We start from the raw sequence: 18814 nt of genomic DNA on the forward strand, positions 1-18814 counted from the left end.
TGGCCTAGGGAATTTTAGTGGGGCTTTTAAGGGTAATTTTAAGGGTAATTTTAATGATTGGCCTTTTCAAATATTTTCTTTTAATTTGGTTTTAATATAGATATGTATTGTATTGTGGTTTTATAAGGCTGTTAGCCGCCCTGAGTCCGGTGAGGAGAAGGGCGGGGTATAAATTAAATTATTATTATTATTATTATTAAAAATATTTACAGTAAAATAATATTGTGCTTAAGTGCACAGCCCTAATATTTTATGTATCATCAGAAAAGAATGTGTATGTGTAGATAAATAAATATATATCATATATATCACAGAAACATAAATATGTGCATATAAAACATGCCGTTACACACAGATGTGTATGCTTTTGCATTGTGTATGGGTATGTATTGACATAATCTATATATGGAATGTATACTGTACTGAATGTATACATTGGCTTCAAATTCAAAAGGTGTTTGGATGCATAGGAGTGTGAACATCGCATCTGTCCATTAACCTTTAAAGCAGCTGTTCCTTTTTTGGGGGTAGCCATGTATTTCCCAGAAAAGACACAGTTCCTTTCAAATTCTATTGACAAGTGCTATATTCTCCCTCCTCCGTATGCTCCAAAACACCTTTCTAAATTATTCTAAACTTTTGAAATGTGAGTGTATGTGGTTTTGTTTATTCATTCATACTGGTGAAGAATAACCCACTTTAATTACTGGAATCAGTTCCAGATCTTCATCTACACCAGAAAAAAAAAGTAAAAAAGTGCAATATATTTGATAAAATGTAGTTCTACTTTTTTTTTCTGCCTTATCATATTGGCATGTTGTTCACAACATTCACCAACCTGCAACTTTTACAATGTCTCATTTGAATGTAAAGTTACATTATGGTGAATGTTGTATGAACAAATCCCAGGCTGTTGTGCTTTGTCTCTTTCTTTTCTCTGGAAGAGAAGGAAGAATTTAAAGTTGGTGCTTCTGTTTTTATTGAAGTGGAGTTTAAGGCCATCTTCCTATACTATACTGTGGTTAACAAAAATCTATGAGCTTTATAAGGCATTGTTGAAACTTGGTTTTTTTTTCAATAAAAATCACTGATTCTGACCACTATCGTTCTATATTAAGATATAACTTTAAAAATTAATTAATTAAAAATTGAAAGGAAAGGTCCAAGCATCCCAGAACAAGACAAAATAACTGGGAGTCAAGCTTAATTTGAGAGAGGAGAAGATGGAATAGTGTAATTGGAACGCACAGACCTAAAATTCATTCAGGGAATTTTAATGATATATCCAAACAAAGCAGTGTATTATTTATTCTTGGTATCAGGTTACAGTTACAGAATTGTTGTAATATTCTAGAATTTTAGTATATAATTATATGGCATACATTTAATTCAAACAACTGTTTGGTTTTAATGACTTTCTTTATTAATAAGGTATCATCATTTACTATATTATTCTCCGAAATGGAGTTGAACATTTCAGAGGAAAGGAACTGAGCTTCATGGACACCAGTGATATTCAACCATACCAGGAATACTCATATCTATTACGTGCTTGCACTGTGGCTGGATGTTCAGACAGTAGCATGGTAAGTAAATCTTTTAGTAAGTTGGTGACAGCTATGGTAGCATATCTTCTTCTCCTTCATCATGTTGTAGCAGCCTTCAGGAGAGAACTGAAAATATGGAAACATTCATCTTTTGGCTACATATTTTGATATTTCCAGAGGAACTTTACCAGCCCCCTTGTGCTACAGCCCAGCACAAGAAATGGGAGAAGTCAACTAGTTTGGCCAAACAGCATGTAAATTCCTGTATACATTTGGGTACTCAGCTGAAAGACTGCTGAATAGGATCAGAGACCATTCCAGTAGTTGTAAATATAGACAATTGCATCCTTCCCTATGAAGTAGGCAAACATTAAAACATTAACCATCTTTGTGGTTATTCCTGAAAAATATGGCAAAGTCAAGAATGAACAAGTGTTTGGCTTAGTATTATTAGAAGCTAATAGATTATTATAGAAGTAACCTATTACTCCAGGGAAAGCTCAGTCAATCAGAGTTTGACAGTTGCTGAACAGAACTCCTGCATGGATACCTGATGCCTTTACTAGTGTTTGTTTAGCAGAGTCTCTGAATACCCACCGACCTGTACGCTCTCACAGAGTGGGTCTCCTCAGGGTGCTGTCAGCCAGACAGTGCCGGCTGGCGACCCCAAGGGGGAGGGCCTTCTCTGTGGGAGCCCCCACCCTCTGGAACGAACTGCCCCCAGAGATCAGGGTGATCCCTGATCTCCCTTCCTTCCGCCGCGCCCTCAAGACGTGGCTGTTCCAACTAGCNAATAAATAAATAAATAAATAAATAAATAAATAAACTACCATTCTGGGGTGCTGAAGAAATATGCCTTCTCTGTTGTGGAGGGGCATATCAATATTGAATTAATATAAAATATTGAAATGGTGTGGATTGGAGTATTCACTCATCCTAATAGAAGCAGTTTTTGGGAAAGATGCAGGAAACAGAGTTTGTAATACTTTCATGGACAATTAAGTCAACACATTGTTTTAGAAATCAAGTGTCACTCTATTCCTAATGACCATCCAGTCATTTTTTATCTCCATTCTTTAAAGTGGCATGAAGTTCATTTAGCTGTGGTTGATGAAATATTTTAAGTGAACTTCAAAGAATAGGGCACTGCCTGGCTTGGTAACTAAAAAGAGTTGTCACACTGATATTTGTCCTGATCACCTGTATCTTTTCTAATACAACAACTGATGAACCAGCTGCTCTCTGTCCACCAGGAAACTATCCTTAGCTCAGGAAGATGAGCAAGAAATTCTTTCTGTTGGCATCCGTAGACAACATTAAGGATAACAGGACTTCAGAGTTTATGCCAATAATTGCTCATGGTTCATGATTCAAGTCATATGACATCAAACATATAGAAAGGAATTAGCAGCATGCTCTGGTAAGAAAGCCTGCTATCCAAAAATTCCTTTCACCTAGCAAAATACAGTGGATCTATTGTGATAAATTGTACACCTAGATTCAAGGTCAGATTTCACTCTGAGGGGGAAAAATTAACTAAGAGAAGAAAAATAACTTGTTCTACAGAGAGCTATGGTAATGATATGCCAGAGCAAACCACAATATTTTAAACTAGAAGTGACATTGTCATTGATCAAGGTATCTTGTGTACTATTACAATAAATTGCTAATTCTTGTGCATTCAGGTAATTGCAGTCATTGTCCAAGGGATTCCAGAGAATGTTCTGCCACCAACAATTATACCTCTAAGTGCAACAGCCTTGCATTTGAGTTGGGTGGCACCAAAGAAGCCAAATGGTTTAATCAGAGAATACCGCATCCATCAAATTGGAAAGGGACTTATATGTACTGGCCCTGCAGACCAGATGAAGCACACAGTCACAGGTAAGAATAGAAAGTTCTTCAAACAAATGACATCACTGTTTTATTTAACTGGTCTTCTTATTTAGCCTGGTTTTTTTTTTAAGACTGCAATCCTTATAGTAAACAAAACCTTTAAGTGAATATATCAGTTGGATTACAATTTCAGAACACAGATAGAGAGTAGCAATTTTTGAACGTATCTACAAATGTTTATTAACCCTTAATTAATAAAGCTTTCCTTATCCTAGTATGATAATAATAATGAATAACAATGATTAATTTCCATTGCCACTACTTGATTTCAAGACAATCACCTTTATAGGAGTATACGGTTGGTTGCCCAATCAGCCAGATGTATAGACAGGATTTGGCATTTTTATCCACCTATTGAGTTCTTCCCAAAGACCTGGGATAGGCAGATGTTGACATGTGATGTCTAAAAACTATCATCACAGGATGTAAACTGCTCCAAGTAAAGTTGCTTTTTGCAATTGACTAGATGATTTTGTCAGTGCTGATGCTGTTCAAGTGGTGCTGCAGAGGTTTTGAGATTATACCCAAGGATCCTATTCCTTCCTGATAAGGACCTAATAAAAAAATGAAGTAAAGCTTCCCTGAAAGCTGACTTATCTGCAGAGAACAAAATCCCTGCCATTGGTACTAATATTTCAGTAAATTGAATTAACAAATCAATTTTATTATGGTGCAGTATCAGATTCCACAAAATACATTGGAGAGAATAGTAATAAGATTGTCCAAGCAATATTTTCCCGAGATCTGAGGAGTCCTTTCTACTGTATTTTGAGCTATTGTGTCTTTCATTAGAAAGTCAGTGATAATTTTTAAAAATTCTTTTGTCAAACTTGAAAAAGATATAATCCAAGATATAACTTCTCATAGCACAAATTCCTGTATTGCGTTAACTTTTGCCTTTCTCCCTAGATTTTAAAATACTTGTATGGCTTTTGCAATAAGTATTATTGGACAGTATGTATGTATGTGTATGGGTAGATACATACTTTCATTTGAGACCAGGCAACAGAATTACATTTTTAATGTGGGCCAGTATGCTCACACTAACAAATGACAATAAAAGTTATCCTATCCTATCCTATCCTATCCTATCATCGTATCTAATCTTTATTGCTTTGAAATATTATTTAGTATAGAACAAAATATGTTAGCCAATTGCAAATGAAAAAATGAAACAAAAGTTCTGCTGAAAATTTCCCATTTGAATCAGTGCCTGGTTAAAAAGCTTAAAAGCAAAAGAACAAAAGGCAATATTTTCCCTTTTACTACAGTTTTGTGCAAAAGTAGGATTTCCCTTTATCCCCAAAGTAAATGTTATAATTTAATGGGGAGGGGTTGAAATGCCATAGCAGCTTCCAATGTATATTTATTCTTTTATACACTTTGGGTTAAAGAAACATCATTCCTTTAATGTACAGGGAACCCCACCCCTTTCACTGATCAAGGCAAATTTGCTTTTTCATCTCAAGGAGTGATTGTGCTCCTGCAACGTAATAATTATTGCTCTGTAAATTCATGATGTTCACTAAATCAACTGTACTTATTTCACATAGCTCAACTGTTTGAACTACCCATCATTCCAGCTCCCATGGGCCTATGTTTTGATTTTCTCATCTTCTTCTAAAACCTCTGCTGTTCCCAGAGCAACAGTTGAACATTAATGAAGCTGTAGCATTAAGCTTTCCCTGAGACTTTGAATCCAAGGGCCTTACAAATTGCAGATGAGGCAGCTTGCACCTTGCCACTGCACCGTTGTCTCAATGCTTATTTTTAATTACATCAAAGCTTTGGAAACATGATCCCATAAATGCTTGGTGGGAATTGTGGTGAATGTGTTCATCATGTGAAATCCATAAATTGCTTATAATCCTCTCAAGATGTTTAAAAAAAGCATTAAGTAATTGAAGACAGGAAGTCCTGAGTTAATTATTCAGAGGTGTTATCAGTGCTTTAAGTAAAATGAAGCATTTTCCACTATCGCCCTGACTTGAATGCCACTGGGATCAAGGGGCACCAGCCATCATCTTCTCATGTTTTCTAATGCAAACAGCAAATGGCAGCTTGTCAATAAAAGACCTTTTTATATCATTTGTTAGTGAACACTTCCAGTATTCTGTACAGAACAATTTGGATGACAGTTATTGCATTGTTTCACTTTGTGTTACAATTCCTTTACAAATAACATTTCTAACACAATGCTAGGAGGATGAGAAGAGACTGAAATATTGGAGGGAGCAGGAGTATTAAAAGAAAACTGAGATTGTCCATTTCAGTATCAAAATCAAAATCAGAAATTCATTTTTCAATGTCTAAGTTTAGATTTTAAGTGTTTCTAGAACTCATGGGATAGATGAAGGAGTAATATTTTTCACTAAGACTTTAATGTTGGTTGAATAGTTTTTGATATATGAATGAAATACATTGTACCCATTTTGTGCCAGAAGATTTTCACAATTATTTTCTTTAATTCCCATGGGGTAGATAAATTCCAAGTGTTATAAAACCAGCAAGAATTCCTATAATATCCTAAGTCATTGTGGCATATGTTTCTGTGGACCAGGTACTAGTTCTTAATTTCAGCACTGCAGGCTTTAACTCATAAAAGATTCGGTAGATAAGTACCTGTATTAAGGATATTTGCAAAATAGATAGAACTGCAAAAGAACACTTCCAGTTTGATGTTGCGATATATGGATGCAGCAAGATGGAGATCCGTCTTCTGCATTCGGTTTTGCCCCGCTGGGGACCCTAAAAAGGATCAAAAGGCACCCCAGAGAGGTGACAAAGAAGGAAGGGATCCTTGTTGATCACGAGAGGGCAGCGGCCCTTCCGTTTGATCTGAGGAAGCTCTCCAAACCAGTGGGGAAAAGATTGGCTACATCCATGTGGCCAGTCAGAAGCTGCTGACAACTGAAGAAATTAAGCACTAAAGAGCAACTTTCGAGCAACATGAATGGAACTGGGTGAGACCCTATTCTCTCTTTATGACTTTAAGACTTTCTCCTTGAAAAAAAACACCAAAGCAAAGAATCCTCCCCGAGGAGAGAGGGAATGGAAATTTCCATCCCATTCCCTCAGGAAAAGAAAAGCGGCGAATTAATTACTTGGGAGAAAACAGAAAATTACAAGATTAATTTGGAATCAATACACACACACATATATATATAGCTTTGAAATTTAGGGACTAAAAGTGCTTTTGAGATTTTTTTGTTAAAAAAAAGAGACTTGAAAAGTTTGTAATATAAGTTTAGACTTAAAAAGCTGGAAGACGGCATCCACGACATCTAGTGGCGAACCACGGCACTATAATTTATTATGTTTAAGGGAAACTTGGCTTGAAGCCCAGACCCAGATAAGACTTTTGTTGTTCTTTGAAACTTTCACTCTTCTACATTGCAGTTGGGTAAAGGGGGAAAAAAACTCTTAGGCTGCTTATCTGTGTGGCAGAGATGATAAACTATTTTGAAACTGGCCAGCCTGGACCACGAATATAGATACTAACTGACTTTTAGGCCTGTGTAGTGAAGCTATTGATCTGTAGAAGAAACATGCATTATGGATTGAGATGATGGAATACTTTGGATTATAAACCTTTGACTGAATTGCTTTTTTCTCTCTGGACAGAAAGGACATGTTTCTCATTGGACAGAAAAACTTCAATTTTGCTTATATTTGCTTAGGGGAGGCTTAAGGATGGACTGGCTGGATACCTTGAAGCTCAAATGAAAATTGACTGGACCTCTTTAAATATACACAAAAATAGAGGAAGAACTACTTGATGATTCAAATGCATTGACTTGAAAAGTTAGTTGGCAAAGGAAGAAAGCTAGAATAAGATTGAAGAAAATATAGGTCCTGACCCATTAGATGGGATATTATACTATTAAAGAGATGCTTGAATATGGCTAAGAGAATAGATAATTGTTAGAAATAAAGTATTATTAGAACTAGAAAGATAGGATTTATAACTAGAATTTTACATTTTGACATGAGAAGAGAAATATGAAAATGCTAAGAAGGTTTGAACAAGGGAAGCCTTTGGTTGCCCAAATATAATTTATTATGAGAAAATTATAAGCAATAGAGACACTATGAACACTGATAGGAAATCAAATTTTTTAAAAAGGATATTAATTGAACAAATGGATATTAAGTGCAAATACAATTGAGATATGTTTTGGTTAGAAAATATATTTTAAACTGAGACTACTGATAATATTAGAAAAATGTAACAAAGATGCTGATATTCAATTGTATATGTATTAACACCATTAAAATTGTATTTGTCCAGTATGGAAAATGTATAACACTGGAAGAAGAGAAGAAGCACTGGATGGTGTAGTATTGTACCTAGACTGAGGAAGTTAATATGTACCACTGAATTACTGATGGACCCAGACAACACATTTTTTAAGTACCTATTACTGTAAAACTAGAAAATTAATAAAATACTTATAAAAAAAGAACTGCAAAAGAAAAAAGTCTAACTCTCTGCATTAAAAATCTTGGTTATTCAGTAAATTGCACCAATGAGCTTATCACAGATTGTAAGATCTAGCATGTTCATCTATTTTCTTTAAAGAGTGAGAGATGCCAAACATGCAATCTGGAAGGATGCAAGTATAGTTGCTTTCTCAAATTTTTCATTTTTCAGAACATACCCTCTAGAGTTATCAGCCCAGTTTCTAAACATTCCTATGCTCATAAAGAAATTTCAAGAGTTGGTATTTTAAAGGGATGGGAGAGAAAAAGAGAGGAAGGTCTCATTGGCTGCAACATTAAGCCATGAACTGGTTTTACAAGAATTAGCCACAGTAAGGCATTGGCTTATATGCTCTCTCCCATATCTTTTAAATTAATTGCTTCTTGAGACTCTAGAAAGGGTGCAGAGAAGAGCAACAAAAATGTTTAGAGGACTGAATGCTAAAACCTATGAAGAATGGTTACAGGAATTGGGTATGACTAGTTTAATGAAAATAAGGACTAGGGGTGATATGATAGCAGTGTTCCAATATTTCAGGGGTTGCCACAAAGAAGAGGTAGTCAAGCTATTCTCCAGAGTACCTGAAGGCAGGACAAGAAGCAATGGATGGAAACTAATCAAGGAAAGAACCAACTTAGAACTAAGGAGAAATTTCCTGACAGTTAGAACAATTAATCAGTGGAACGACTTGTCTCCAGAAGTTTGGGTCTTCCAACATTGGAGATTTTTAAGAAGAGACTAGACAACCATTTATCTGAAATGGTATAGAGTTTCCTGCTTGAGCAGGAGGTTGGACTAGAAGACCTCCAAGGACCCTTCTGTTATTCTGTTATTTTTGTGACATCAAATGGGGCCAAACTGTTATTTTTCTTCTCCAGAAAAAAGCCAATTGTGGACTATAGAAATTTATGAAGCTGGTTTGTTTCAGCAAATCATAATTAACAAGAATATGAATGTAGACTTCAGCCAACTGATAAATTACCATTAATTAAAAATAGAAACAAAGGTTTCTGATCTTTTCCTCATGGCCATACCTCATGAGAAGCAGCATGGGGACTTAAGAACCTGAGTTTAACCTGAGTTTAAGGGTTAGTCAACTCATATTCTTCATTCTGCAACATTAAGGCAGAGATTGGTTTTATAAGAATGTAATGTACAGCTAATGTAGTATTTTGTCTGACAATTACCAAAGAAAACAAAGAAAATAATTTTCAAAGAGAGACTATGTCCTGACTATTCATTCTGTTTTCCCCATAATTTCTCCAAAGAAATATTTCTTATTTATTTTTATTACTATAAAGCTTATACCGAAACTTCTCTAGAAATTCAAGAGGCTTATGAAATGACAATTATAGAGGAAATTGGGACATTCGTTGTTATTTGAAAAAAGACTGGAGACGAGACAAGATACTGTATTTCTATCAGAATGCATTAATTCAAGCTTCCACAGAATTAATTCCATAAAAAAATTCAAAGGAGGCAAACTTTATGCTGGAAGAGATCCTAACTTCTAAGTTACTTTTAATAAGCAAAATAATCCCCACTTCAAATGTTATCAGTTCTATGGTGAAGTGATCTTAAGTAAGCCACTATTCCTCTGATTCGTTCTCTGACTGGAATAATATTGCCTAACCTTATCTGAATGTTCTTAAGGTTTACTGTATAATGTGTATGAGATATTTTGTATTCATCTTCATCATGATCATCACCATCACCTGTATTAAAACTCAGTATTGGTTTTATAGAATAGGAACCTTCTCAGTTATGAAATATAGTTATATCAATTACAATGTTCTCTAATCTCTAAGACAGTACACAAGTTAGCATGAAATTGGTTGAGGCAGGTGATTTTCTTTCTTTATATAAATTCCTTATATACTTATTGTGTAAGGAAAAGCTCTACACAAGAGGAGGGTGCTATTCAAATCTGTTAGAGATAGCATGCTGAATTAAAGCGGTGTCCCAGGTTTCCTTGAAAAGAAGAGTTCTTTGTTAATGCTGTTAAATGCAGTGGCTAATAATTTCATAGGAAAAAGAATGCTTAAAACACAAGTGCCTAAATAGAACTTTTCTTAGATGTTGAGTATTTTCAGCAAGAATGCAGAATTAAAAAGATTTTAAAGCTTCTTCCAGGCTAATTTATCTCTACAATTTAAAGGAGGCTAATGAAACAATTTTTTTTAAAAACCCTAATGAAATTTCTCAAGTTCTCATGTCTAAAATTTTAATGTGAGAATTATTATAAACCTTATTCATGTACTGAGGCTCGTAAACAGAAATGAACAAAATTGTGATCCAGACTCCCTTGTTATCACTATGTTTTAATATCAGATGAATAAACAGCAAAAACAGTATGCTTATCCTTAATGCATTTAGTGCAATATAAACTTCTTTGTCTGCCTTTTATTTTTATTTTTCTTTCTCTCTATGGTATACTGCTGTAAATTAATCTTGCTTCATAATAAATGTTTCTTTTTAGTAGTGAATTAAATGATTCACTTTAAGAGCAATTGAAGTTACCTATTGCTAGAGTAATCTGTCCAATAGCGAAATGAGGTTGCCATCTAACCAGTTTTAGACAAAGTGCTATTCCTTACGGGTGTTTTTTTTCTTCTCTTTCTCTTCTCATCATAAAATTGCATATTTTTTTTTACTTAAAGTAGTTGCAATGCAAAGATAAGAAAGAGCTGGATCCCTCAATGACAAAAACAAGGAAGATTAGGAAAGAATAAAATGAGAGCAGAAGTCTAACAGCAGTTTTGCAGCTTATAATAAAGAAAATCAAGAAGCTTTCCTTTCTTGATACTACTTTTTGAAACATATGCATAAGAAAGAACAGATATCTACATATTTATAAATCAATTTTCAAAGGTTATGTTGAATCTTACAGTGTTTTATGGTAGAGAAATTCTGAGGCATGTTCACAAGGAACAAAAGGAGATAATTGTGAATTAGGGGTAAAGAAATAGGAGAAAACTTCTAAAACTGGTACTGAATGGAAAACGAGAATGCATTTGGGAAAATTCTATCAGACATTTAATGACTATAAAATAAATAGTTCCACTTAAAAAAATCTGTTAGATCCATTCCCTAAAACTGGAGACATGCAAGTCTACATACAAAAGCTAAACATACCTATTTTATGGAATTGGTAAAATAGTTAAAAGTAGTGGCAACTTTTGTTTGAATTTAAAAATGACAAGGAAAAATAACAGATACTTGGCTGCCACTGAATGAAACGTGAGAAACAAGAGGAGTGGTATATTTTTAGGAAAAAATCAGCACTGGAAACTCTTTTGACTTTAGGCTCTGCTTGTGGTTTCTTAGAGGCAATTGGCTGAAATACTTATGATCACTTTTGGAAAATCATGGATGCTTTAAAAAAAAAAGTGAAGTTATATCACTTTATGATATATGAAGATTTAGCTCTCTGAGTAGCACCATGAATCTGTTGTAGCCCTTGAACTAATTTCCAACCCTTTTCTCCTAAGAAACAGAATCATTCAGTGATTATCTGCTCCTGCCCTGTAATGTAATTCTCGGAGAAAATAGGGGAAATCTTATTCATATTTGTCTCTAATTTCAGCCACTATTTGCTTCTCCCATGTGGCTGCTAACAAATTACTTTGAAGGGAAGGTAACAGGAAACAGGTTGCCACATCTGATTTCTTATTGAAGAAAAATAATATTTTTGATTACTTTGTTCATTTTCAGCATTCTCTATGATCCCTGATACCCAAGTTAGTGATTATGTTTATATAGTTTGTGTTAAAGTTCCAGATGATGATGAGCTTATTTGCTTAATCGAGTCCGACTTCTGACAATTCTGTGGGCCAGGTTTCTCCATATATTCTAATCTTGCAGTTTCTTTGAGTTTTTCTATGCTCTGGCTGGTAGTATCCAGCCATTGTGTATTTTGATGGCTTGGTTTCCTTTTACCATTGAACATCCAAGATTTATGAATAAACATTCAGATACAATTTTAAAAAATCATGAATGTAAATGTATTGGGTTAAGTGTGTTCTATTATCTCTCTCATAGAACTCTAACCTAAAGCATATCTGAAGGTTTCACTTTTTATATTTATTTAGATCTTCAGCCTTATGAAAACTACAATTTCACACTCACAGCATGTACATTTGCTGGATGCACTACCAGTCAGACAACTGCAGGAAGAACATTGCAAGCTGCTCCTCAAGGTAAAAACTAATTTATTAACCTTTAAACCATTTATATATGAGAACTATACTCAGCGCACTATATCTAGGCACTGATTTTCAAACAAAAACAACTCCTCAACTCCTTGTTTGTTCAGCCAAAGAGGAATTATCTTCAGATGGAGCTAAGCAGAAAAATTGAAGAAAGGATGGAATGGCAGTCCAAGGTAAATAAAGAAAAGTTTAGAGAGCATCTGCCTAACATTCTTAGTCATAAGCCACCTAGAGACATTTGAAAGTTGGACAATCTATAAATTAAGTGAAAGACAGGAAGACAGGAAGGAAGGAAGAAAGGAAGGAAGAAGGGAAGGAGGGAAGGAAGGAAGGGAGAGAGGGAGGGAGAGAGGGAGGGAGAGAGGGAGAGATGGAAGGAGGGAAGAGCAATAGAAGTGAACATACAGAGGTGGACACTTAGAAATAATCCTTATTTACAGACCATTTAAAAGAGGCTATTAAAAAGCTAAGAAGGGAAACAAAAGACCAGAACAACAACCAACAACCACATAAGTAGAGATTAACACCAGACAATCAAGCAGAAAGCAATAACCTAATCAAGCAACTACCAAGGACAAACCACACCCACACCAAGACTGGCAGGGAGCAAACCTCATAATCACTAGCACTGACAATGTTACCTAGTCAGGTAATGAAACATCTGGGGAGAAAAACATAAAGTGTAAAGTGTAAACCTCCAGAACTCCACATAATATTATAGGCAAGAGAAAGATCTCAAGCCCTTTTGCCAATTAATTTGATTTTCAGCAATTTCTTTACCCACATAACCCTGAATAATGCACTTTGTCACTGTAACTGTGTATATGGGATTAATTAATGGGAATGCACTGAATGATGGTCAATGATGATAAAAAGGAGTGAAAAAATTTCATATATGTAACCAATCTCCCATAAATTGAGACTACGGAATAAGGCCTAACTTTTGTCAACCACTCCCTTTGAAGTATTTGTTTTAGATTTTCTTTTTATTGTTTTTGTAAACTTCATTGTGACCTTTTTCCAAAATCAAGATATAAAACTTATAAATGGCTAACTATATTCCCAGCCAATTGATATTTATGTAATGCTACTGACCACGTCCTCTTACATTGATCCATATTAAAATAAAGTGTGCTGAGACATATCTTAGTCAATCCAATTAGTTCTGTAAAATGTGCTAATGAACTGGCCAAGAACCAATACATTTAACTTTAGTTCACGCAAGACAGGCTGGACTGCAGAGCCCCCCCTAAAAAAAACTATGTCCTTCCTAAAACAAGTAGAGATTGGAGGTATCTCATAATGTGTTACTAGCATAAGCTGCCTCTGTGGCACGAGATAAATTCGCCTCGTGTAAACTGGTAGCACTTTGTGTAAGTAAAGCTAAGTGAGCCGCCTTGGGCTCATAACTTCATATACTTTTTACTTTCACACTACAGCAGACTGTTTTGATTTGGAAATGTGAAATTTCTTTTAGTGATAGTTCAGAAAGATGCAACTGCAAGCCTGTTAATTAGGACATCATATTTTGGTAATTTTTTACAGAATCTATATAGGCTGCCATGTACACTAAGATCCTCAAAATTTGATCTTATTTTGTCTATTTTTTCTGAGGCATGCAAATGTTAAGAGTGGAAAAGCCTTATTCAGTTGTGATCTGACATCTCTCCCAAGCAAACTTCATCTAGTTATTACCTTGATGTCGTCTAATAACTAATCAAACATTTATTTTTTTCTGGAATGCTAATCTTTTGTACACTGGTTGAATGATGATTAGTGAATTTTGTATTGCTATATAGGTCTGTTATATTATGTACTTTAGTACTTTTGCTGTAGTTTAATATTACCTGAAGAAGGCAGAAGATAATTTTAAGGTTGAAGGTTAACTTTAAGTAAAATTTAATTTATGAAAAATTAGTAATTCTAAAGAAGAATCTGAAATGAGCTTAGTTTTTTTGTTATGTGTTAACATATATTTGCATTTTAATACATTTATAAAATTAAATATATACACATATTATTATAAACACACTTTTGCTAATGTAATTGCAGGGGTGTGGTCACAGCCTCGTCATATTACAGTAAGCTCTAAAATATTGGAATTGTATTGGGATGAGCCAGAAAAAACCAATGGAATTGTCATTCAATACAGATTATTTTGTAATGGAGAAGAGATTTTCAAAGGTGGTAGAGAAAATCTGAATTTCACTCATTCTGCCATGCAACCAAATAAAAGGTAAAATGTCACTTATTTGAGAAAGGATGTTGTTTATTTTTTTTTTTACAATATATATTGAAATACCATACTTTAACATATGCTGGGGCTTAACCCGAGGACTATGTAAAGATGTAGATTTGATGGGCAAGATATCATTTGGAACACCCATGGGCAGGCATTTAGCACCCATTGAGAATACCTTAAATGAAACATGTCCTTTCCAAGGATCCAGTACCTGCTGTAGATGGCAGCCACACCAGCCCAGGAAAAGATAAACTGTTTTAGGAGCTTCCAGTTGGGGCTCCATGCATGCCTATGTGTGTTCCACATCACATTAAGCTTTTGAATCAGGATCTCTGCGCAGCCTAAATTGTTGGCCCAAGCATGAATGTCTCATGTAAATTAACATTGTAATCAAAATGACACTGAATACAGTTCCCCATGAACTTCACATAAAGATACCTACATGGATTATGGAAAACATGTCTTACAGGTAACTAATAATTAGCCCATTGGGCCTTCCAGAAGAGCTTTCATCTAGCCACAATTAGGTTAATACAAGTCTACAATTTCTAGAATTATATTTCAGCATATGCCATGGTAGGTTTCGGCTGGGATTTATTTTCCTAGTCTAATCTATAGCCTGCTGGGTCAAAGTGGTTCTCTGTTCACATGTTAACCATAACTGATCCAGCCTAATTTCTACATTAGCCAGAGCTATTTCCATCCATTATGATCAATTAATTATAACTATCATATTGTAATATTTTTAATTAAGCCATGCAAAATGTTCAGCCATACAATCATACCACTACTGTTGGTTTTGCATTACAAATATGCTGTTTTGTCAATCCAACTATAGCTACCATGAATAGATATGTTTTTGTTTCGGAAACACCATTTTAAAAAATAGTGCATGAAATAAAGGAAAGACAAGATTGTGACACAGATTACGGAAGTTTTTTTTCCTACATATACACATAGGAAGTACAATTTAGTACAATTAGCTTGTTAGATATTGATTTGTAAGATTTACATCCCATCTTTCATATAGGAGCATAAATGTCAGTATGAATAATGTTTCCTTCTCCAGTTTTTTTTCCCTACAACCACCCTTTGAGATAGTTTGATCTGAGAGATAGTGAGTAAAGTCCCTCAGGCAGAATAGCTGTTAAGCAGGTCTCCTTGATCCTTGTCCATCTTACACTATACATATGTATGATGGCCAATGAATAAGCACTTATTTCAAGCACCTGCTCTTAATGCATAACTACAAAATAGATAGATTAGACTCTCTATATTGAGAGAGAGAGAGAGTCACATGATATTCATATAAATGTTGGACATTACATCATGTTGAAATATGATAAATGTAATGAATACTAAAATAATTATAAAATATCTTTATATTCCTAGCTTTGTTTCTTCTTGTCATTTCTCTCCCCTTCATGTGTATTTATAGATATGTTTACCAGTTAGAAGCCAGTACATGGGTTGGTAGCAATATCAGTGAAAAATATGTTGTCCAGACACCAATAACAACACCGGAAGAGATTCACATACCATATAATATCACAGTAATTAATGCATATTCCATATTCGTAGCATGGGACATTCCTGGTAAGCATATATATTAATATTCAGAAGATCTTATATAACTTATGTATCTGTTTCCATTATTTATTATTTTCTCTGCTTGGTTCCCATTATATAAAAAAGCAGACTTGGAAGCTGTATTGATGCAAGGACATATCCTAAGGCAGATAATAGGAAAGATTATCAAGTCCATATAGCAGCAATAGACAACCGCCTTTTGTATTTTTCTACTTTAGGCATCAAAATGATTTAAGTCATCTGTAACAGATGATAAACTAATTAATGAAATAATTAAGCAATAAAATCAGCTATACTCTGTTCAAATATAAAAGATGCCATATTATGGATTTAATTTAATGATGGACATTGAGTTGTACTAGTAGTTTTATCTTTAGTCTGTTTTAGTTTTAATTAACCAATTTATTAAAATTGGTTTTAGAACAGGGTGAAACAGTCACTGACAACCATGCTTCTTTTTGTTTCCTGTTCTACTGAATGCAATATATATTAAACCATTATGACCAAAAATTAAACACAGATTGACAGAAATTCAGAAGCAAAGATAAATAAATCCTAGATTCCTTGTAAGGAGAAGTAGCATTGCAAGATGATGAAGATAGAAGAGAGAGAGAGAGAGAGAGAGAGAGAGAGAGAGAGAGAGAGAGAGAGAGAGAGGTTTTAAATGATTCAGGATAGATTCAAGATAATCAAAACAAGAATTATATGTTTTGTAAAATATAATTATTTGCCCATTATGGAAAACATACACTCATTATGTGCTTTAGTTATGTTTATAAGTAATATTGTTATTTATTTTAAAAAGTAATGTTGATATATAACAAATTAGCTTGTTTTTAATTTAGGACTTAAAAAAAAGTCTATTCACTTCTGTTCTAAAAATATTCAAATATATTGATATGTATAGCTAAAACATGATAAGCATTTTAATATTCAGTATTTATCCCAAACTATTTAAAATATTTACATCTTGCACAAAGATCACTGGATGAGAAGATAATATAAAAACATTAAATATAAAGTTACCAGATAAACATTTACATGCATGCTTGGAATAGTAAATGTTACTGTATGTCCATTGAATCAATTCTTAATAGATCTATAATATCCTGAGCTGTCAATCTTTTAGTTTTCAGAAGCACAAAATCCATTATAGAAATGCTATAATATATGAAAAAGATTAAAATCTTAAATTAAACTCACTCCCGTCTACCCGTACTGCCTAAAAGGATTTATAAACCCAAGAGAAGGTGGATGCATTTGACTTATAATCTACAGCTGATTTCACTGGAAAGTGTTCTGTACTGTCTCAGTTCTGATAATCAGTTTCTGTGAAAGCTTTGAATATTCACTCTAACAGTCCAAACCCTATGCAGATCTGGACCTAGCTAAAGTGATTCTGTGTGGAATTCTTTTGTGTGAACAAGTTGTTTACATAAAGAATTTTTAATTAAAAAATAGGCAACCAGACATTTCACGCAAACATCTGGATGATCTCAATATATATAGAATCCCTGCTACCATTTTCAAGACATCTGCATTAACGCAATCTTTATATGGTATCCCTGCTCAAAAAGGAAAGCTAAGTTCTTTTGGATCAGAATAAAAATCTCCCTGTGTTCTTTCCTTTCGCTTTCATCTGCTGGAATTGATATGTTTTAAAGATAAGAAATTACAGTAAATTGTCACAGTTTAGGGCACATTGCCATGCAGGAAGTGAATGTAAAATATCTGAGGCTAGGGATATGGGAAAAGATAATTACAGTCACCTGTCATCGTTTGTTTTCTTTTATGCACTTCCTGGAGTGTCTGACAAAGACACAGATGGGGGCACTATAGGATCCTGGTTTGATCCAAGATTTCTCTGTACTTAGACACGTTAATAACATTTGAAACAGAAACTTGCCCATCACTTTAAATGGACAGTCATATTAACAGCATTTTTCTATGGGAAGTGAAAAACAAGACTGATAAGAAGCTCTTGCTTAGAAATTAATGTACTTAGTAAGTACAGCATAGTTCATTCACACATCAATAATTCAACCCTATCATTGACATGTGAAACAGCTGATAGCCATGTGTATTTGCAAAGCTTGTATGGATTCCCTGCAACATTGAACAGTATTTTAAAAGAAGAACTTAACAGAATAACAGAGTTGAAAGGGACCTTGGAGATCTTCTAGTCCAACCCCCTGCTCAGGCAGGAAACCCTATACCATTTCAGTCAAATGATTGTCCAGTCTGTTCTTAAAAATCTCCAATGTTGGAAGACCCACAACTTCTGGAGACAAGTCATTCCACTGATTAATTATTCTAACTGTCAGGAAATTTCTCCTTAGTTCTAGGTTGGTTCGTTCCTTGATTAGTTTCCATCCATTGCTTCTTGTCCTGCCTTCAGGTGCTTTGGAGAATAGCTTGATCCCCTCTTCTTTGTGGCAACCCCTGAGATATTGGAACACTGCTATCATGTCCCCCCTTGTCCTTATTTTCATTAAATTAGACATACCCAATTCCAGCAACTGTTCTTTATATGTTTTAACCTTCAGTCCCCTAATCATCTTTGTTGCTCTTCTCTGTACTCTTTTTAGAGTCTCAACATCTTTTTTACATCATGGTGACCAAAACTCGATGCAGTATTCCAAGTGTGGCCTTACCAAGGCATTGTAAAGTGGTATTAACACTTAATGTAATCTTGATTCTATCCCTCTGTTAATGCAGCCTAGAACTGTGTTGGCTTTTTTGGCAGCTGCAGCACACTGCTTGCTCATATTTAAATGATTTTCCACTAGGACTCCAGGATCCAAGAATCCAAATAACGTATTCATAATTACTCTTTTATTTTTTT

General features: G+C 34.4%; 1 protein-coding gene across 1 annotated transcript in view; it reads left to right on the forward strand.

Moving 5' to 3' along the window:
* Nucleotides 1-18814, forward strand: part of USH2A (usherin) — a gene marked incomplete at its 5' end in the record, with an annotated part of 188964 nt that overhangs the window by 104606 nt on the left and 65544 nt on the right. Inside the window, 5 exons of the mRNA XM_015818019.1 lie at nucleotides 1432-1586; nucleotides 3233-3431; nucleotides 12018-12125; nucleotides 14190-14373; nucleotides 15818-15975. Of these exons, the coding sequence (XP_015673505.1) occupies nucleotides 1432-1586; nucleotides 3233-3431; nucleotides 12018-12125; nucleotides 14190-14373; nucleotides 15818-15975 (804 nt within the window). The remainder of the gene's footprint in view (nucleotides 1-1431; nucleotides 1587-3232; nucleotides 3432-12017; nucleotides 12126-14189; nucleotides 14374-15817; nucleotides 15976-18814) is intronic.

This window comes from Protobothrops mucrosquamatus, unplaced genomic scaffold, assembly GCF_001527695.2.
Source record: "Protobothrops mucrosquamatus isolate PMUCROS unplaced genomic scaffold, P.Mucros_1.0 scaffold665, whole genome shotgun sequence".
NCBI lineage: Eukaryota > Metazoa > Chordata > Lepidosauria > Squamata > Viperidae > Protobothrops > Protobothrops mucrosquamatus.